Consider the following 22,950-nt stretch of genomic DNA (forward strand, 5'->3'; position numbering starts at 1 on the left):
TTTCTCTCTCTCTCTTTCTGTTTATCTCTCTTTCTGTTTCTCTCTCTTTAACTCTCTCTTTCTGTTTATCTCTCTTTCTGTTTCTCCCTCTTTCTCTCTCGTTCTCTCTCTCTCTTTCTGTTTATCTCTTTTCTGTTTCTCTCTCTCTCTCTTTCTCCCTCTTTCTCTCTCGTTCTCTCTCTCTCTTTCTGTTTATCTCTCTTTCTGTTTCTCTCTTTCTCTCTCTTTCTGTTTATCTCTCTCTGTTTATCTCTCTCTTTCTCCCTCTTTCTCTCTCGTTCTCTCTCTCTCTTTCTGTTTCTCTCTCTTTCTCTCTCTTTCTCTCTCTTTCTGTTTATCTCTCTCTGTTTATCTCTATCTTTCTCCCTCTTTCTCTCTCGTTCTCGCTCTCTTTCTGTTTCTCTCTTTTCTCTCTCTTTATGTTTATCTCTCTTTCTGTTTCTCTCTCTTTCTCTCTCTTTCTGTTTATCTCTCTCTGTTTATCTCTCTCTTTCTCCTCTTTCTCTCTCGTTCTCTTTCTCTCTTTCTGTTTATCTCTCTTTCTGTTTCTCTTTCTTTCTCTCTCTTTCTGTTTATCTCTCTCTTTCAACCTCTTTCTCTCTCGTTCTCTCTCTCTCTTTCTGTTTATCTCTCTTTCTGTTTCTCTCTCTTTAACTCTCTCTTTCTGTTTATCTCTCTTTCTGTTTCTCCCTCTTTCTCTCTCGTTCTCTCTCTCTCTTTCTGTTTATCTCTCTTTCTGTTTCTCTCTCTCTCTCTTTCTCCCTCTTTCTCTCTCGTTCTCTCTCTCTCTTTCTGTTTATCTCTCTTTCTGTTTCGCTCTCTTTCTCTCTCTTTCTGTTTATCTCTCTCTGTTTATCTCTCTCTTTCTCCCTCTTTCTCTCTCGTTCTCTCTCTCTCTTTCTGTTTATCTCTCTCTTTCTCTCTCTCTCTTTGTTCTCTCTCTCTTGCTCTCTCTGACCTTGTGTGTGTGAGTGTAAGTGTGAGTGTAAGTGTGAGTGTGAGTGTAAGTGTGAGTGTAAGTGTGTGTGTGTGTGTGTCTAATACATACAGCTTTGGCACTGGTTGTCCTGATGGCCCCAGCAGCGTCCGTTACAAGAGCGATGACATCGTTTGCCTGCGGACCACACACACACACACACACATAAAACATGTCAGATAACCATCCACACACACACACACACACACACACACACACACACACACACACACACACACACACACACAAACAAAACATGTCAGATAACCATCACACACACACACACACACACATAAAACATGTCAGATAACACACACACACACACACACACACACACACACACACACACACACACACACACACACACACACACACACACACACACACACACACACACTGAGAGTGGGTGAGTGTGCTCTGAGAGTGGGTGAGTGTGCTCTGAGTGGGTGAGTGTGCTTGAGAGTGGGTGAGTGTACTATGAGAGTGGGTGAGTGTGCTGAGAGTGGGTGAGTGTGCTTTGAGAGTGGGTGAGTGTGCTTTGAGAGTGGGTGAGTGTGCTCTGAGAGTGGGTGAGTGTGCTATGAGAGTGGGTGAGTGTGCTATGAGAGTGGGTGAGTGTGCTATGAGAGTGGGTGAGTGTACTATGAGAGTGGGTGAGTGTACGATGAGAGTGGGTGAGTGTGCTATGAGAGTGGGTGAGTGTACGATGAGAGTGGGTGAGTGTGCTATGAGAGTGGGTGAGTGTACTATGAGAGTGGGTGAGTGTGCTCTGAGAGTGGGTGAGTGTACTATGAGAGTGGGTGAGTGTGCTATGAGAGTGGGTGAGTGTACTATGAGAGTGGGTGAGTGTACTATGAGAGTGGGTGAGTGTGCTATGAGAGTGGGTGAGTGTACTATGAGAGTGGGTGAGTGTACTATGAGAGTGGGTGAGTGTGCTATGAGAGTGGGTGAGTGTACTATGAGAGTGGGTGAGTGTACTATGAGAGTGGGTGAGTGTACTATGAGAGTGGGTGAGTGTACTATGAGAGTGGGTGAGTGTGCTCTGAGAGTGGGTGAGTGTGCTATGAGAGTGGGTGAGTGTACTATGAGAGTGGGTGAGTGTGCTATGAGAGTGGGTGAGTGTGCTATGAGAGCGGGTGAGTGTACTATGAGAGTGGGTGAGTGTACTATGAGAGTGGGTGAGTGTGCTATGAGAGTGGGTGAGTGTACTATGAGAGTGGGTGAGTGTACTATGAGAGTGGGTGAGTGTACTATGAGAGTGGGTGAGTGTACTATGAGAGTGGGTGAGTGTACTATGAGAGTGGGTGAGTGTACTATGAGAGTGGGTGAGTGTACTATGAGAGTGGGTGAGTGTACTATGAGAGTGGGTGAGTGTACTATGAGAGTGGGTGAGTGTACTATGAGAGTGGGTGAGTGTACTATGAGAGTGGGTGAGTGTACTATGAGAGTGGGTGAGTGTACTATGAGAGTGGGTGAGTGTGCTCTGAGAGTGGGTGAGTGTACTATGAGAGTGGGTGAGTGTACTATGAGAGTGGGTGAGTGTGCTATGAGAGTGGGTGAGTGTACTATGAGAGTGGGTGAGTGTACTATGAGAGTGGGTGAGTGTACTATGAGAGTGGGTGAGTGTACTATGAGAGTGGGTGAGTGTGCTCTGAGAGTGGGTGAGTGTACTATGAGAGTGGGTGAGTGTGCTATGAGAGTGGGTGAGTGTACTATGAGAGTGGGTGAGTGTGCTATGAGAGTGGGTGAGTGTACTATGAGAGTGGGTGAGTGTACTATGAGAGTGGGGGCTGAGTGTGCTATGAGAGTGGGTGAGTGTACTATGAGAGTGGGTGAGTGTACTATGAGAGTGGGTGAGTGTACTATGAGAGTGGGTGAGTGTACTATGAGAGTGGGTGAGTGTACTATGAGAGTGGGTGAGTGTACTATGAGAGTGGGTGAGTGTACTATGAGAGTGGGTGAGTGTACTATGAGAGTGGGTGAGTGTACTATGAGAGTGGATGAGTGTGCTCTGAGAGTGGGTGAGTGTACTATGAGAGTGGGTGAGTGTGCTCTGAGAGTGGGTGAGTGTACTATGAGAGTGGGTGAGTGTGCTCTGAGAGTGGGTGAGTGTACTATGAGAGTGGGTGAGTGTACTATGAGAGTGGGTGAGTGTACTATGAGAGTGGGTGAGTGTACTCTCATTGTTCTCGCTGGCTCTCTCTGGGTCTACAGTAAGTATGAGGGACAAGGATCCAGTCCCAGTCAAGTCATCTCTCTCAGGCAAAAAGTGGGGACATGACACATAACAGTTATCATAGCCCACCGTCAGTGAGCGTGAATGGGCCTGTCATCATCAGGCTTTAATTGACTGTGTGGTAATTACATACTGAAGTGGAGGGCTGAGTGAATGTCACCCTCGCCCCCTGCCTGCCTGTGAAATTACGCCTGCCACTCCAAAATTATTATGTTAAATAGCGATCCAATCTGGCAACCTCAAAGAAAGCCTCAATCTGGCAACCTGGGCTCCCACGCATGCCGAGCCACTCTCTCATTTTATGCCAACTCGTATTGTCTTATACTCCCTCTCCTCCGTCCTCTCTTCTGTCCTCTCCTCCTTCCTCTCCTCTGTCTTCCTCTGTCCTCTCTTCTGTCCTCTCCTCTGTCCTCTCTTATGTCCTCTCCTCTGTCCTCTCTTCTGTCCTCTCCTCTGTCCTCTCTTCTGTCCTCTCCTCTGTCCTCTCTTCTGTCCTCTCCTCTGTCCTCTCTTCTGTCCTCTCCTCTGTCCTCTCTTCTGTCCTCTCCTCTGTCCTCTCCTCTGTCCTCTTCTGTCCTCTCTTCTGTCCTCTCTTATGTCCTCTCCTCTGTCCTCTCTTCTGTCCTCTCTTATGTCCTCTCTTATGTCCTCTCCTCTGTCCTCTCCTCTGTCCTCTCTTATGTCCTCTCCCTCTGTCCTCTCCCTCTGTCCTCTCCTCTGTCCTCTCTTATGTCCTCTGTCCTCTCTCTGTCCTCTCCTCTGTCCTCTCTCTGTCCTCTCCTCTCCTCTGTCCTCTCTTATGTCCTCTCTTATGTCCTCTCCTCTGTCCTCTCTTCTGTCCTCTCCTCTGTCCTCTCTTCTGTCCTCTCCTCTGTCCTCTCTTATGTCCTCTCCTCTGTCCTCTCTTCTGTCCTCTCCTCTGTCCTCTCTTATGTCCTCTCCTCTGTCCTCTCCTCTGTCCTCTCCTCTGTCCTCTCTCTGTCCTCTCCTCTGTCCTCTCCTCTGTCCTCTCTTATGTCCTCTCTTATGTCCTCTCCTCTGTCCTCTCTTATGTCCTCTCTTATGTCCTCTCCTCTGTCCTCTCTTATGTCCTCTCCTCTGTCCTCTCTTCTGTCCTCTCTTCTGTCCTCTCTTCTGTCCTCTCTTCTGTCCTCTCTTCTGTCCTCTCCTCTGTCCTCTCCTCTGTCCTCTCCTCTGTCCTCTCTTCTTCTTCTCACATCTCAAACAGACACCTTGTGGGGAGAATCTACATGCTCACTCGAGCGTTGTGTGACATTTCGTGGTCATACGTGCTGTTTTTAGTGGTCACTGTGACATTCAGTGACATTTTCTACACTGATATTGAATGCATATCATGCCCTCACTTTTCCTTGGCATACAATGCAATCTAGGGAGGGGAAAACAAATTGAAAATGTGGAGAAGGTTTGAGGGAGTGGACTTGGAACTAAAATGGCTGTGTGTTTTGACACACAGTGGCCAGTAGCCAATGGCTGTGCGTTTCGACACACAGTGGCCGGTAGCCATATCAGTGTTCCAAACACTTTGATTGGAGCTGGCTGTCAGCTTTAGTGAGCTTTATGTGCAGCTGAGACAGAATCACCATGGGCCTGGCTGCATAGCAACACAACCCAACCACCTCCATGTGAGTTTAATCACGGATCTATTGTGATCTGCTTCCAACTCACCTTCAGCAAAACAGAGATGAAGGATACAAAGGAAGGAAGGAACAATATCATTTGTATGAAACTGAGGAAACATGTAAGTGTGTGAAGGTGTGAAGGTGTGTGTGTGTATAATGTGCACCTTGGAAGTTTAGAGAAGCATCCCTCAATATTTTTATCAGCACCTCGACCACCCCTCCCTCACAGCTTTGTGGTTTCTCCCCATACTCACATCCAAGGCCACTGTTGTTGGACGGTACCACCAAGAGCTCAGCTTGGGGGTTCTTGATGATGTCCCTCCAGTGGATGGTGTCGGCGTGGCACAGGAACTTGTTCTGGTCAACATAAACCCCCCCGTTCAGGATCTCTGTGCAGAGAAGGACACACATATACACATAATAAGCACATAACCATTAACATATATGTATGTATGTATGTATGTATGTATGTATGTATGTATGTATGTATGTATGTATGTATGTATGTATGTATGTATGTATGTATATGTGTGTGTATGTGTGTGTGTGTGTGTGTGTGTGTGTGTGTGTGTATGTGTGTGTGTGTGTATGTGTGTGTGTGTGTGTGTGTGTGTGTGTGTGTGTGTGTGTATGTGTGTGTGTGTGTGTGTGTGTGTGTGTGTGTGTGTGTGTGTGTGTGTGTGTGTGTGTGTGTGTGTGTGTTGTGTGTGTGTGTGTGTGTGTGTGTGTGTGTGTGTGTGTGTGTGTGTGTGTGTGTGTGTGTGTTGTGTGTGTGTGTGTGTGTGTGTGTGTGTGTGTGTATGTATGTATGTATGTATGTATGTATGTATGTATGTATGTATGTATGTATGTATCAATGTATGTATGTATGTATGTATGTATGTATGTATGTGTGTACATGTTGGGCAGAACATCACTACATGAAATTACTCCTGACCGTTCCTGAACATGCTATGCATTTCTTTATTTCTAAACCCTGCAGCTGGAAACTATTGACTCAGTGTGAAAAGGTAAACGTGTGTTGTTGTCATAAGGCCAGGTATGCAGACCTGCCTCCAGCAGCAGTCACTAGACTGCTCCATCCTGTTAAGTAGTGTTTCCTGTGGCTTCTGAAAGGCATCTATATTATTGATGTGCTTCATGCTACATCTACAGACTGAGTCTACAGAGCTTCCCTCCGTCTAAAAGAGACGTATTCTCACTCAACCAGTTCCATATTGTTGATGTGCTTCAAACTACATCTACAGAGCTGATCCCGTCTGTCTACAGTGCTTCTCCGTCTACAAAGAGACGTATTCTCACTCAACCAGTTCCATATTGTTGATGTGCTTCATGCTACATCTACAGAGCTTCCCCTCTGTCTACAGAGCTTCCTCTGTCACAAAGAGACGTGGCGCTCACTCAACCAGTTCCATATTGTTGATGTGCTTCATGCTACATCTACAGAGCTTCCCCTCCGTCTACAGAGCTTCCCTCCGTCTACAAAGGGACTATTCTCCTCAACCAGTTCCATATTGTTGATGTGCTTCATGCTGGCATCTACAGAGCTTCCCCTCCGTCTACAGAGCTTCCCCTCCGTCTACAAAGAGACGGCGCCTCACTCAACCAGTTCCATATTGTTGATGTGCTTTCATGCTACATCTACAGAGCTTCCCTCTGTCACAGAACCACCAGGCTCCGTCTACAGAGCTTCCCCTGTCTACAGAGCCTCCCCTCTGTCTACAGAGCTTCCAACCTCTGGCTACAGAGCTTCCCCAGGCTGGACAAAGAGACGTATTCTCACTCAACCAGTTCCATATTGTTGATGTGCTTCATACTACATCTACAGAGCTTCCCCTCTGTCTACAAAGAGACGTATTCTCACTCAACCAGTTCCATATTGTTGATGTGCTTCATACTACATCTACAGAGCTTCCCCTCTGTCTACAAAGAGACGTATTCTCACTCAACCAGTTCCATATTGTTGATGTGCTTCATACTACATCTACAGAGCTTCCCCTCTGTCTACAGAGCTTCCCCTCCGTCTACAAGAGACATATTCTCACTCAACCAGTTCCATATTGTTGATGTGCTTCATACTACATCTACAGAGCTTCCCCTCTGTCTACAAAGAGACGTATTCTCACTCAACCAGTTCCATATTGTTGATGTGCTTCATACTACATCTACAGAGCTTCCCCTCTGTCTACAAAGAGACGTATTCTCACTCAACCAGTTCCATATTGTTGATGTGCTTCATACTACATCTACAGAGCTTCCCCTCTGTCTACAGAGCTTCCTCCGTCTACAAAGAGACATATTCTCACTCAACCAGTTCCATATTGTTGATGTGCTTCATGCTACATCTACAGAGCTTCCCTCTGTCTGGAGCTTCCCTCCGTCTACAGAGCTTCCCCTCTGTCTACAGAGCTTCCCCTCTGTCTACAGAGCTTCCCAACTGTCTACAGAGCTTCCCCTCTGTCTACAGAGCTTCCCCTCTGTCTACAGAGCTTCCCCTCTGTCTACAAAGGAGACATATTCTCACTCAACCAGTTCCATATTGTTGATGTGCTTCATACTACATCTACAGAGCTTCCCCTCTGTCTACAGAGCTTCCCCCTCTGTCTACAAAGAGACGTATTCTCACTCAACCAGTTCCATATTGTTGATGTGCTTCATACTACATCTACAGAGCTTCCCCTCTGTCTACAGAGCTTCCCCTCCGTCTACAAAGAGACATATTCTCACTCAGAACAGTTCCATATTGTTGATGTGCTTCATGCTACATCTACAGAGCTTCCCCTCTGTCTACAGAGCTTCCCCTCCGTCTACAGAGCTTCCCTCTGTCTGAGCTTCCCTCTGTCTGAGCTTCCCCTGGTGCTTCCCCTCTGTCTACAGAGCTTCCCCTCTGTCTGTAGAGCTTCCCTCTGTCTACAGAGCTTCCCCTCTGTCTGTGAGCTTCCCTCTGTCTACAAAGTAGACATATTCTCACTCAACCAGTTCCATATTGTTGATGTGCTTCATACTACATCTACAGAGCTTCCCCTCTGTCTGTATGAGCTTCCCCTCCGTCTACAAAGAGACGTATTCTCACTCAACCAGTTCCATATTGTTGATGTGCTTCATACTACATCTACAGAGCTTCCCCTCTGTCTACAGAGCTTCCCCTCCGTCTACAAAGAGACGTATTCTCACTCAACCAGTTCCATATTGTTGATGTGCTTCATGCTACATCTACAGAGCTTCCCCTCTGTCTACAAAGAGACGTATTCTCACTCAACCAGTTCCATATTGTTGATGTGCTTCATACTACATCTACAGAGCTTCCCCTCTGTCTACAGAGCTTCCCCTCCGTCTACAAAGAGACGTATTCTCACTCAACCAGTTCCATATTGTTGATGTGCTTCATACTACATCTACAGAGCTTCCCCTCCGTCTACAAAGAGACGTATTCTCACTCAACCAGTTCCATATTGTTGATGTGCTTCATACTACATCTACAGAGCTTCCCCTCCGTCTACAAAGAGACGTATTCTCACTCAACCAGTTCCATATTGTTGATGTGCTTCATACTACATCTACAGAGCTTCCCCTCCGTCTACAAAGAGACGTATTCTCACTCAACCAGTTCCATATTGTTGATGTGCTTCATACTACATCTACAGAGCTTCCCCTCTGTCTACAGAGCTTCCCCTCCGTCTACAAAGAGACGTATTCTCACTCAACCAGTTCCATATTGTTGATGTGCTTCATACTACATCTACAGAGCTTCCCCTCTGTCTACAGAGCTTCCCCTCCGTCTACAAAGAGACATATTCTCACTCAACCAGTTCCATATTGTTGATGTGCTTCATACATCTACAGAGCTTCCCCTCTGTCTACAGAGCTTCCCCTCCGTCTAAAAAGAGACGTATTCTCCTCAACCAGTTCCATATTGTTGATGTGCTTCATACTACATCTACAGAGCTTCCCTCCGTCTACAGAGCTTCCCTCCGTCTACAAAGAGATGTATTCTCACTCAACCAGTTCCATATTGTTGATGTGCTTCTGTACTACATCTACAGAGCTTCCCTCCGTCTACAGAGCTCTCTCTGTCTACAAAGACCTCACTCAACCAGTTCCATATTGTTGATGTGCTTCATGCTACATCTACAGAGCTTCCCTCTGTCTACAGAGCTTCCCCTCTGTCTACAAAGAGATGTATTCTCACTCAACAGTTCCATATTGTTGATGTGCTTCATACTACATCTACAGAGCTCCCTCCGTCTACAGAGCTTCCCCTCCGTCTACAAAGAGACATATTCTCACTCAACCAGTTCCATATTGTTGATGTGCTTCATGCTACATCTACAGAGCTTCCCCTCTGTCTACAGAGCTTCCCCTCTGTCTACAAAGAGACGTATTCTCACTCAGCCAGTTCCATATTGTTGATGTGCTTCATACTACATCTACAGAGCTTCCCCTCTGTCTACAGAGCTTCCCTCTGTCTACAAAGAGACATATTCTCACTCAACCAGTTCCATATTGTTGATGTGCTTCATACTACATCTACAGAGCTTCCCCTCTGTCTACAGAGCTTCCCCTCTGTCTACAAAGAGACGTATTCTCACTCAACCAGTTCCATATTGTTGATGTGCTTCATACTACATCTACAGAGCTTCCTCTGTCTGCAGAGCTTCCCCTCTGTCTACAAAGAGCGTTTCTCACTCAACCAGTTCCATATTGTTGATGTGCTTCATACTACATCTACAGAGCTTCCCCTCTGTCTACAGAGCTTCCCCTCTGTCTACAAAGAGACGTATTCTCACTCAACCAGTTCCATATTGTTGATGTGCTTCATACTACATCTACAGAGCTTCCCTCTGTCTACAGAGCTTCCCCTCCGTCTACAAAGAGACATATTCTCACTCAACCAGTTCCATATTGTTGATGTGCTTCATGCTACATCTACATTCCCCTCTGTCTACAGGCTTCCCTCCGTCTACAGAGCTTCCTCTGTCTGCAGAGCTTCCTCTGTCTACAGAGCTTCCCCTGTCTACAGAGCTTCCCTCTGTCTACAGAGCTTCCTCTGTCTACAGAGCTTCCCTCTGTCTACAAAGAGACATATTCTCACTCAACCAGTTCCATATTGTTGATGTGCTTCATACTACATCTACAGAGCTTCCCTCTGTCTACAGAGCTTCCCCTCTGTCTACAGAGCTTCCCTCTGTCTACAGAGCTTCCCTCTGTCTGAGAGCTTCCTCTGTCTACAAGAGACATATTCTCACTCAACCAGTTCCATATTGTTGATGTGCTTCATGCTACATCTACAGAGCTTCCCCCTCCGTCTACAGAGCTTCCCCTCTGTCTACAAAGAGACGTATTCTCACTCAACCAGTTCCATATTGTTGATGTGCTTCATACTACATCTACAGAGCTTCCCCTCTGTCTACAGAGCTTCCCCTCCGTCTACAAAGAGACATATTCTCATACTCAACCAGTTCCATATTGTTGATGTGCTTCATACTACATCTACAGAGCTTCCCCTCTGTCTACAGAGCTTCCCCCTCTGTCTACAAGAGACGATATTCTCACTCAACCAGTTCCATATTGTTGATGTGCTTCATACTACATCTACAGAGCTTCCTCTGTCTACAGAGCTTCCTCCGTCTACAAAGAGACATATTCTCACTCAACCAGTTCCATATTGTTGATGTGCTTCATACTACATCTACAGAGCTTCCCCTCTGTCTACAGAGCTTCCCTCCGTCTACAAAGAGACGTATTCTCACTCAACCAGTTCCATATTGTTGATTCATGCTACATCTACAGAGCTTCCCCTCTGTCTACAGAGCTTCCCCTCCGTCTACAGAGCTTCCCCTCTGTCTACAGAGCTTCCCCTCTGTCTGAGAGCTTCCCCTCTGTCTACAGAGCTTCCCTCTGTCTACAGAGCTTCCCCTCTGTCTACAGAGCTTCCCTCTGTCTAAGAGCTTCCCCTCTGTCTACAAAGAGACATATTCTCACTCAGAGTTCCATATTGTTGATGTGCCATGCACATCTACAGGCTTCCCCTCCGTCTGCAGAGCTTCCCCCTCCGTCTACAAAGAGACGTATTCTCCACTCAACCAGTTCCATATTGTTGATGTGCTTCATACTACATCTACAGAGCTTCCCCTGTCTACAGAGCTTCCTCCGTCTACAAGAGACATATTCTCACTCAACCAGTTCCATATTGTTGATGTATACTACATCTATTCCCCTCCGTCTACAGAGCTTCCCCTCCGTCTACAAAGAGACATATTCTCACTCAACCAGTTCCATATTGTTGATGTGCTTCATACTACATCTACAGAGCTTCCCCTCTGTCTACAGAGCTTCCCTCCGTCTACAAAGAGACATATTCTCACTCAACCAGTTCCATATTGTTGATGTGCTTCATACTACATCTACAGAGCTTCCCTCTGTCTACAGAGCTTCCCCTCCGTCTACAAAGAGTGTATTCTCCTCAACCAGTTCCATATTGTTGATGTGCTTCATGTACATCTACAGAGCTTCCCTCCGTCTACAGAGCTTCCCTCCGTCTACAAAGAGACGTATTCTGTCAACCAGTTCCATATTGTTGATGTGCTTCATACTACATCTACAGAGCTTCCCCTCCGTCTACAGAGCTTCCCCTCCGTCTACAAAGAGACGTATTCTCACTCAACCAGTTCCATATTGTTGATGTGCTTCATGTACATCTACAGAGCTTCCCCCTCCGTCTACAGAGCTTCCCCTCCGTCTACAAAGAGACGTATTCTCCTCAACCAGTTCCATATTGTTGATGTGCTTCATGCTACATCTATTCCCCTCTGTCTACAGAGCTTCCCCTCTGTCTACAAAGAGACGTATTCTCATCAACCAGTTCCATATTGTTGATGTGTTCATACTACATCTATCTGTCTACAGAGCTTCCCCTCCGTCTACAAAGAGACGTATTCTCACTCAACCAGTTCCATATTGTTGATGTGCTTCATGCTACATCTACAGAGCTTCCCCTCCGTCTGAGCTTCCCCTCCGTCTACAAAGTGACGTATTCTCACTCAACCAGTTCCATATTGTTGATGTGCTTCATGCTACATCTACAGAGCTTCCCCTCCGTCTACAGAGCTTCCCCTCCGTCTACAAGACGTATTCTCACTCAACCAGTTCCATATTGTTGATGTGCTTCATACTACATCTACAGAGCTTCCCCTCTGTCTACAGTTCCCCTCTGTCTACAAAGTATTCTCACTCAACCAGTTCCATATTGTTGATGTGCTTCATACTACATCTACAGAGCTTCCCCTCTGTCTACAGAGCTTCCCCTCCGTCTACAAGGACATATTCTCACTCAACCAGTTCCATATTGTTGATGTGCTTCATGCCTACATCTACAGAGCTTCCCCTCTGCTACAGAGCTTCCCCTCCGTCTACAAAGAGACGTATTCTCCTCAACCAGTTCCATATTGTTGATGTGCTTCATGCTACATCTACAGAGCTTCCCCTCTGTCTACAGAGCTTCCCCTCTGTCTACAAAGAGACGTATTCTCACTCAACCAGTTCCTAGAAAATACCCTTTTCCCCCGTGACCTACTCCAGATACGGAAAGAAGGACACAGAGGATAAAGGAGGCTTTGGGTCAAACCCCTCTTATGGTACTTCACTAATAGCAATAATATGTTTCTGTCGGAGGGTTATAGCCTTCACCAGATGTCTGCATGGGGAACCAGAACAATCTAGAATCCCGTACATATATCACTGTCTTTATATGACAATGTGCAAGTCAATTACAGGATTTGGACTCAAATCAATCATGTAGTTCCTCTCTGGATGAGACTCAAGATAATGTGTGTGTGTGTGTGTGTGTGTGTGTGTGTGTGTGTGTGTGTGTGTGTGTGTGTGTGTGTGTGTGTGTGTGTGTGTGTGTGTGTGTGTGTGTGTGTGTGTGTGTGTGTGTGTGTGTGTGTGCGTGTGTGTGTGTGTGTGTGTGTGTGTGTGTGTGTGTATCATCCATGATGACCCTGGTTCTGGGAACACCCTTGTCATAGTTAATGAAAAGAATCAGAATTTATAATCCAGATTGAACCGGATTAGGAAACATGCTCCACCAGTATATTATCGTCTCTGAACAGATTAGCAGCATAGGAAAATATAAAGATGAGGCGTATTCAGATATTCAGAATAGTGGACAAGTGGGGAACTAATCATTATGAAGGAAATGGCTTGATTTAAACAAGGAACTCTCCCGTGGATAAAGATAAACTCAATTTTCTTCAAAGTATTTGACATGCCTGCGGTCTCCTCGCCGGGGATGGTCTATCATTGCAATTTCATCTACTAATATCGCCTCGCACAAAGAAGGATTTTATCAAAGGGATGTTTTACATGTAAATGTATCAGACTGTTATAAGAGAACATTCTGTACCAATTACAATGGTATGCATGGAGCCTAAATATTCAGGGTGTTTGTATCTTATTCAATAATAGAATGTGATTCAATAGAGAATAGTCAGGAGGATATTCAGGATTGTGGCAAAAGTATGTTGATTAGATTCTCCCTGGATTGTTGATGCTGGTGCCTCCATAGAACGTCTCCATCACATTGTCCTCGCAGAAATATGCTTACTCTGGATGTATTCTAAGATTCTACTGATCTCTTCTCAGATTCTATGGATGTCTTCTCAGATTCTATGGATGTCTTCTAAGATTTTATGGATGTCTTCTCAGATTCTATGGATGTCTTCTAAGATTCTATGGATGTCTTCTAAGATTGTATGGATGTCTTCTAAGATTATATGGATGTCTTCTAAGATTCTATGGATGTCTTCTAAGATTGTATGGATGTCTTCTAAGATTATATGGATGTCTTCTTAGATTCTATGGATGTCTTCTAAGATTTTATGGATGTCTTCTAAGATTCTATGGATGTCTTCTAAGATTTTATGGATGTCTTCTCAGATTCTATGGATGTCTTCTAAGATTTTATGGATGTCTTCTAAGATTCTATGGATGTCTTCTAAGATTATATGGATGTCTTCTAAGATTATATGGATGTCTTCTAAGATTATATGGATGTCTTCTAAGATTATATGGATGTCTTCTAAGATTATATGGATGTCTTCTAAGATTATATGGATGTCTTCTTGGATTCTATAGACGTCTTCTTAGATTCTATGGACGTATTCTAAGATTCTATGGATGTCTTCTGAGATCATCTACAGTATTATCTGACACAATATCAGAAACCACAGAGATAGCAGTGAGGAGGAAGAAGGGAGGATGTGAGTCGTGTGCAGGACCTCCATGACAGCAGCCCATTAGTCAATGCCAAAATAGTATCCTTTGACTGTAGAGAAACAGTTTGAAGAGTCTGAGGGCGAGAGAGGGATGAACTCTGAAAGTCTCCATTTCTCTGTCCATGGGGCCGGGACGGTAACTCCTAGGGAAATGACGGGGCAGTACTCGCCGTACGCCCTCCTGTTACGATCTATCCATTCAAATGGTTTGCTCTATGGCCAGCTATTCATTGGGGGTGAGCGCCGCCTCATACCATCGCTGATTGACGAGGTAGTTGTAAAACCCATCACCTTGGAGAGAGGGGGTGAAATAGAGAGAGGGGAGAGGGAGAGAGAGAGTGTGTGAAAGAGAGAGAGAGAGAGAGAGAGTGAAATAGAGAGAGGGGAGAAGGAGAGAGAGAGAGTGTGAAAGAGAGAGAGAGAGGGGGGAGAGAGAGAGAGAGTGTAGTATCACATTTTCATTTCATTTCATTACAGTACAACGGTTTGATTTGTTTGATCGTAGCTAGCTACATAGCCGTCTTTGTTTCAAAGATAATTGTGTAGTCTAGAGCGATTTCCTAGGTTAGCTAGCCAGCTATTGTCGTTCTTTTAACGCAACGTAACGTAAACAACACTGCTAGCTAGCCAGCTAGCCCCCGAATAGTAGCACTGTAGAAACTATTACACTCAACGGAACGACTTGATTAGTGTAGTGTCAACAACGCAGCCACTGCCAGCTAGCCTACTTCACCAGTACTGTATCATTTTAATCATTTTAGTCAATAAGATTCTTGCTACGTAAGCTTAACTTTCTGAACATTCGAGACGTGTAGTCCACTTGTCATTCCAATCTCCTTGCATTAGCGTAGCCTTTTCTGTAGCCTGTCAACTATGTGTCTGTCTATCCCTGTTCTCTCCTCTCTGCACAGACCATACAAACGCTCCACACCGCGTGGGCCGCGACCACCCTAATCTGGTGGTCCCAGCGCGTACGACCCACGGGAGTTCCAGGTCTCCGGTAGCCTCTGGAACTGCCGATCTGCGGCCAACAAGGCAGAGTTCATCTCAGCCTATGCCTCCCTCCAGTCCCTTGACTTCTTGGCACTGACGGAAACATGGATCACCACAGATAACACTGCTACTCCTACTGCTCTCTCCTCGTCCGCCCACGTGTTCTCGCACACCCGAGAGCTCCTGGTCAGCGGGGTGGTGGCACCGGGATCCTCATCTCTCCCAAGTGGTCTTTCTCTCTTTCTCCCTTACCCATCTGTCTATCGCCTCCTTTGAATTCCATGCTGTCACAGTTACCAGCCCTTTCAAGCTTAACATCCTTATCATTTATCGCCCTCCAGGTTCCCTCGGAGAGTTCATCAATGAGCTTGATGCCTTGATAAGCTCCTTTCCTGAGGACGGCTCACCTCTCACAGTTCTGGGCGACTTTAACCTCCCCACGTCTACCTTTGACTCATTCCTCTCTGCCTCCTTCTTTCCACTCCTCTCCTCTTTGACCTCACCCTCTCACCTTCCCCCTACTCACAAGGCAGGCAATACGCTTGACCTCATCTTTACTAGATGCTGTTCTTCCACTAACCTCATTGCAACTCCCCTCCAAGTCTCCGACCACTACCTTGTATCCTTTTCCTCTCGCTCTCATCCAACACTTCCCACACTGCCCCTACTCGGATGGTATCGCGCCGTCCCAACCTTCGCTCTCTCTCCCCCGCTACTCTCTCCTCTTCCATCCTATCATCTCTTCCCTCTGCTCAAACTTTCTCCAACCTATCTCCTGATTCTGCCTCCTCAACCCTCCTCTCCTCCCTTACTGCATCCTTTGACTCCCTATGTCCCCTATCCTCCAGGCCGGCTCGGTCCTCCCCTCCCGCTCCGTGGCTCGACGACTCATTGCGAGCTCACAGAACAGGGCTCCGGGCAGCCGAGCGGAAATGGAGGAAAACTCGCCTCCCTGCGGACCTGGCATCCTTTCACTCCCTCCTCTCTACATTTTCCTCCTCTGTCTCTGCTGCTAAAGCCACTTTCTACCATTCTAAATTCCAAGCATCTGCCTCTAACCCTAGGAAGCTCTTTGCCACCTTCTCCTCCCTCCTGAATCCTCCCCCCTCCTCCCTCTCTGCAGATGACTTCGTCAACCATTTTGAAAAGAAGGTCGACGACATCCGATCCTCGTTTGCTAAGTCAAACGACACTGCTGGTTCTGCTCACACTGCCCTACCCTATGCTCTGACCTCTTTCTCCCCTCTCTCTCCAGATGAAATCTCGCGTCTTGTGACGGCCGGCCGCCCAACAACCTGCCCGCTTGACCCTATCCCCTCCTCTCTTCTCCAGACCATTTCCGGAGACCTTCTCCCTTACCTCACCTCGCTCATCAACTCATCCCTGACCGCTGGCTACGTCCCTCCCGTCTTCAAGAGAGCGAGAGTTGCACCCCTTCTGAAAAAACCTACACTCGATCCCTCCGATGTCAACAACTACAGACCAGTATCCCTTCTCTCTTTTCTCTCCAAAACTCTTGAGCGTGCCGTCCTTGGCCAGCTCTACCGCTATCTCTCTCAGAATGACCTTCTTGATCCAAATCAGTCAGGTTTCAAGACTAGTCATTCAACTGAGACTGCTCTTCTCTGTATCACGGAGGCGCTCCCGCACTGCTAAAGCTAACTCTCTCTCCTCTGCTCTCATCCTTCTAGACCTATCGGCTGCCTTCGATACTGTGAACCATCAGATCCTCCTCTCCACCCTCTCCGAGTTGGGCATCTCCGGCGCGGCCCACGCTTGGATTGCGTCCTACCTGACAGGTCGCTCCTACCAGGTGGCGTGGCGAGAATCTGTCTCCTCACCACGCGCTCTCACCACTGGTGTCCCCCAGGGCTCTGTTCTAGGCCCTCTCTTATTCTCGCTATACACCAAGTCACTTGGCTCTGTCATAACCTCACATGGTCTCTCCTATCATTGCTATGCAGACGACACACAATTAATCTTCTCCTTTCCCCCTTCTGATGACCAGGTGGCGAATCGCATCTCTGCATGTCTGGCAGACATATCAGTGTGGATGACGGATCACCACCTCAAGCTGAACCTCAGCAAGACGGAGCTCCTCTTCCTCCCGGGGGAAGGACTGCCCGTTCCATGATCTCGCCATCACGGTTGACAACTCCATTGTGTCCTCCTCCCAGAGTGCTAAGAACCTTGGCGTGATCCTGGACAACACCCTGACGTTCTCAACTAACATCAAGGCGGTGTCCCGTTCCTGTAGGTTCATGCTCTACAACATCCGCAGAGTACGACCCTGCCTCACACAGGAAGCGGCGCAGGTCCTAATCCAGGCACTTGTCATCTCCCGTCTTGATTACTGCAACTCGCTGTTGGCTGGGCTCCCTGCCTGTGCCATTAAACCCCTACAACTCATCCAGAACGCCGCAGCCCGTCTGGTGTTCAACCTTCCCAAGTTCTCTCACGTCACCCCGCTCCTCCGCTCTCTCCACTGGCTTCCAGTTGAAGCTCGCATCCGCTACAAGACCATGGTGCTTGCCTACGGAGCTGTGAGGGGAACGGCACCTCAGTACCTCCAGGCTCTGATCAGGCCCTACACCCAAACAAGGGCACTGCGTTCATCCACCTCTGGCCTGCTCGCCTCCCTACCACTGAGGAAGTACAGTTCCCGCTCAGCCCAGTCTAAACTGTTCGCTGCTCTGGCCCCCAATGGTGGAACAAACTCCCTCACGACGCCAGGACAGCGGAGTCAATCACCACCTTCCGGAGACACCTGAAACCCCACCTCTTCAAGGAATACCTAGGATAGGGTAAGTAAGGGTAAGTAATCCTTCTCACCCCCCTTCTCCCCCAAAAAAAAGATTTAGATGCAAGTGGCTGTTCCACTGGATGTCATAAGGTGTATGCACCAATTTGTAAGTCGCTCTGGATAAGAGCGTCTGCTAAATGACTTAAATGTAAATGTAAATGTAAATGAAAGAGAGAGAGAGGGGGGAGGGAGGAGAGAGAGAGAGAGAGAGAGAGAGAGAGAGAGAGAGAGAGAGAGAGAGAGAGTGTGAAAGATAGACAGAGAGGGAGAGAGGGAGAGAGAGAGAGTGTGAAAGATAGACAGAGAGGGAGAGAGGGAGAGAGAGAAAGAAAGGATAGAGAGAGGAAGCATGGAGAGCCTCAAACACCCCAGACTATTCATTCACTATCTACCTGCTTGCAGTGAACATTATTTGACCTTCTTGATGGATGTTTACAGTACATTACTGTACATGTCTGTTGAGGACATTGAGTTGCTGCGTCCTACATGACTAATGTGGATCCATAGGGATCTATGAGAGACAGGCCATTAGAGAGGGGATTGAGGGAGCGAATCAGCAGCAGGCGTTTCTCTCAGATCCCTCCTAATTGGACGATGTAAGGCCATGGGCATTCAGGGCTTCAAAGGACATTATTCATTGGCCGTTGAATGAGGGATTGCTTCCAACCACTTGTTATCCTTTGAAATCCCAGAACACAAATAAATGAAGAGGTTCTAGATGATTATATTCTTTGTGTGTGGCTGTGGCAGACGTTAGAATCATGTTTGGTGGTCATTTTGTTTTTCACCCAATGTTCGCCGGTCTGATGGACCCACAACATTATTGGGTTTTTAAAACAATACAGCCATAACAATTTATCGAACAAAATACTTCATACTTAGACGTTGACTTATATCAATTACAAACAATATGGACAGCATCCATGGTTAATGTTTACCTCTGCAAGTTCACATTTATCAATAAAAGCCCTATTCGTTATTGTTGTTGATAAAATGTGTTTTTTTAAACAAAAGTTAAACTAGTTAAATAAAGGTTAAATAAAAATATAAAAACATTTGAAAAAGAACTGAACAAATTGGCCGGACGGACCAGTTGTGGCTGCTGAAGTTGGTGTGGGAATAGGGGCCAGGTGTGGGAATAGGGGCCAGGTGTGGGAATAGGGGCCAGGTGTGGGAAAAGGGGCCAGGTGTGTGAATAGGGACCAGGTGTGGGAATAGGGGCCAGGTGTGGGAATAGGGGCCAGGTGTGGGAATAGGGGCCAGGTGTGGGAATAGGGACCAGGTGTGGGAATAGGGGCCAGGTGTGGGAATAGGGACCAGGTGTGGGAATAGGGGCCAGGTGTGGGAATAGGGGCCAGGTGTGGGAAAAGGGGCCAGGTGTGGGAATAGGGACCAGGTGTGTGAATAGGGACCAGGTGTGGGAATAGGGGCCAGGTGAGGGAATAGGGACCAGGTGTGGGAATAGGGGCCAGGTGTGGGAATAGGGGCCAGGTGTGGGAATAGGGACCAGGTGTGTGAATAGGGACCAGGTGTGGGAATAGGGGCCAGGTGTGGGAATAGGGGCCAGGTGTGGGAAAAGGGGCCAGGTGTGTGTATAGGGGCCAGGTGTGAGCGATGGAAGTCACAGAGAGATCCGTGACATTTTTGTTGCTACCGTCTGCAATCTAGAATGATGAAAATATTCAGGAATCTCACTCACATATATAGCTATAGCAGGCCAAGGTACGAGATTCAGACTCACACACACGCAACAACATCACTCTGTCACGCTCGTCATAATGAGGTTAAGAACCTCAAAGTATGCATGTATATGAGTTTGGTCCATTTTCTTCCATCTCTCTCCAAAAGCACTCCTTCCTTCCAAAGTTAGTGCAGTTCAGAATGATTTTCTGGTTTGTGTCTGGGATGAACAGTTCAACAGAAGACTTTATGTCCTGAACATGAGTAACCTCCATCCGCATCGGCCCTGGTTGCATCCTTATCACATTGACAGCCATGTGGGATGGCTCATTCCTTCAATTTTTTGACATCCATCTTTCTCCTCCTGCAGGCTGCTGATGAGCTGGTTGCTGACGGACTGGTCCTGGGGCTGGCTGAGGGTCCATCTCATCCTCTTCTTCCAACTCACTGTCAGACTCAGTATTGACAGAGGCATGATCCTCATATTCGGAAAATGCTTCATCTTCCAAATTGGAAGTTATTCCTTCCACACTAGATTCCCTCTCTGCAAAAATTAAGTCCCTCTGAGTATGAATTATTTTTGGCATGCTGATTGATTGTGGTAACTTTACACATGTAAAGTTATTTATTTGTTGTGTCCCTCCCCCAATTTGCACAACACCCTAAATCCGTAAACATGGGAACCCTCAAAGATATTATCCTGACCAACTTGCCCTCCAAATACACAACTGCTATTTTCAATCAGGATCTTAGCGATCACTGCCTGCCTCATTGCCTGCATCCGCTATGAGTCCGCGGTCAAACGACCACCCCTCATCACTGTCAAACACTCCCTGAAACACTTCTGCGAGCAGGCCTTTCTAGTCAACCTGGCCCGGGTATCCTGGAAGGATATTGACCTCATCCCGTCAGTCGAGAATGCCTGGTCGTTCTTTAAAAGTAATTTCCATACCATCTTGAAATAGCAATGCCCTTTTCAAAAAATGTAGAACTAAGAACAGATATAGCCCTTGGTTTCATGCCAGACCTGACTGCCCTCGACCAGCACAAAAACATCCTGTGGCGGACTGCAATAGCATCAAATAGTCCCCGCGATATGCAACTGTTCAGGGAAGTCTGGAACCAATACACGCAGGCAGTCAGGAAAGCAAAGGCTAGCTTTTTCAAACAGAAATTTGCATCCTGTAGCTCTAACTCCGAAAAGTTTTGGGACACTGCAAAGTCCATGGAGAACAAGAGCACCTCCTCGCAGCTGCCAACTGCACTGAGGCGAGGTAACACGGTCACCACCGATAAATCCATGATAATCGACACTTTCAATAAGCATTTCTCTACGGCTGGCCATGGTTTCCTCCTGGCTACCCCGACTCCGACCAACAGCTCCCCCCTCCCCTGCAGCTACTTGCCCGAGCCTCCCCAGCTTCTCCTTCACCCAAATCCAGTTAGCAGATGTTTAGAAAGAGTTGCAAAACCTGGATCCATACAAATCAGCTGGGCTAGACAATCTGGACCCTCTCTTTCCAAAACTATCCGCCGCCATTGTCGCAACCCCTATTACCAGCCTGTTCAACCTCTCTTTCGTATCGTCCGACATCCCTAAAGATTGGAAAGCTGCCACTTTCCCTTCTTCAAAGAGGGGAGCACTCTAGACCTAAACTGTTATAGACCTATATCCATCCTGCCCTGCCTCTCTAAAGTCTTCGAAAGCCAAGTTAATAAATAGATCACTGACCATTTCGAATCCCACCGTACCTTCTCCAACTACTTCGCAGACAGAGTTCAGCATGTCAAATCGGAGGGCCTGTTGTCCGGACCTCTGGCAGTCTCTATGGGGGTACCACAGGGTTCAATCTTGGGTCGACTCTTTTCTCTATATATATCAATGATGTCGCTCTTGTTGCGTGTGATTCCCTGATCCACCTCTATGCAGACAACACCATTCTGTATACATCTGGCCCTTCTATGGACACTGTGCTAACTAACCTCCAAACAAGCTTCAATGCCATACAACACTCCTTCCGTGGCCTCCAACTGCTCTTAAACGCTAGTAAAACCAAATGCATGCTTTTCAACCGTTTGCTGCCTGCACCCGCCCGCCCGACTAGCATCACTACTACCTATATCTCACTGGTCATGATAACAACAACCACCTGTAGCACGCGCTCCAGCAGGTATATCTCACTGGTCATGACAAACTGGAACACCCCACCTGTAGCACGCGCTCCAGCAGGTATATCTCACTGGTCATGATAACAACACCCACATGTAGCACGCGCTCCAGCAGGTATATCTCACTGGTCATGATAACAACACCCACCTGTAGCACGCGCTCCAGCAGGTATATCTCACTGGTCATGATAACAACACCCACCTGTAGCACGCGCTCCAGCAGGTATATCTCACTGGTCATGATAACAACACCCACCTGTAGCACGCGCTCCAGCAGGTATATCTCACTGGTCATGATAACAACACCCACCTGTAGCACGCGCTCCAGCAGGTATATCTCACTGGTCATGATAACAACACCCACCTGTAGCACGCGCTCCAGCAGGTATATCTCACTGGTCATGATAACAACACCCACCTGTGCTCCAGCAGGTATATCTCCTTGTATACCACCTGTAGGTCATAACACCCACCTGTAGCACGCTCCAGCATGCGCTCCAGCAGGTATATCTCACTGATCATGATAACAACACCCACCTGTAGCACGTGCTCCAGCAGGTATATCTCACTGGTCATGATAACAACACCCACCTGTAGCAGCTAACCGATCGCTGCAGCTGTACATAGTACATCTGTAAATAGCCCACCCAAGATTGGAATCAGGATTGGAAATGATGCAGACAATTACATTGATGGAAGCAACATTCTTTCTGTAATATTAAGCTGATCCACCCCTTAAAGAAAAAAAAATAAAGACAATAAAATAGCCCCCAATCTACCTACCTCATCCCCATTTTGTTTTTATTTACTTTTCTGCTCTTTTGCACACCAGTATCACAACTTGCACATCATCATCTGCTCATCTATCACTCCAGTGTTAATCTGCCAGATTGTAATTACTTCGCTGCTATGGCCTCTTTATTGCCTACCTCCTCACGCCATTTGCACACACTATATATAGACTTTCTTTTTTTCTATTGTGTTATTGACTGCATGTTTGTTTATTCCATGTGTAACTCTGTGTTGTTGTTTGTGTTGCACTGCTTTGCTTTATCTTGGCCAGGTCGCAGTTGTAAATGAGAACTTGTTCTCAACTAGCTTACCTGGTTAAATAAGGTGAAATAAAAAATAAAAATAAATAAATCAAATGCCTGGGGTAGAGTGTGGGAAAATACAGA

The 22,950-nt window shown here is 46.8% G+C and overlaps 1 protein-coding gene across 2 annotated transcripts in view; it reads right to left on the bottom strand.

Annotated features, from left to right (window-relative positions):
* Positions 1–22,950, bottom strand: part of LOC127916785 (receptor tyrosine-protein kinase erbB-4-like) — a 419,139-nt gene that overhangs the window by 201,659 nt on the left and 194,530 nt on the right. Inside the window, exons 3-4 of one of the 2 annotated variants that reach the window (XM_052499915.1) lie at positions 5,107–5,241; positions 1,049–1,114 (exon numbers count right to left, since the gene is read on the bottom strand). In XM_052499915.1, the coding sequence (XP_052355875.1) occupies positions 1,049–1,114; positions 5,107–5,241 (201 nt within the window). The remainder of the gene's footprint in view (positions 1–1,048; positions 1,115–5,106; positions 5,242–22,950) is intronic. The other variant, XM_052499916.1, reaches the window with a different exon arrangement.

This window comes from Oncorhynchus keta, chromosome 37 (genome assembly GCF_023373465.1).
Source record: "Oncorhynchus keta strain PuntledgeMale-10-30-2019 chromosome 37, Oket_V2, whole genome shotgun sequence".
Lineage (NCBI taxonomy): Eukaryota > Metazoa > Chordata > Actinopteri > Salmoniformes > Salmonidae > Oncorhynchus > Oncorhynchus keta.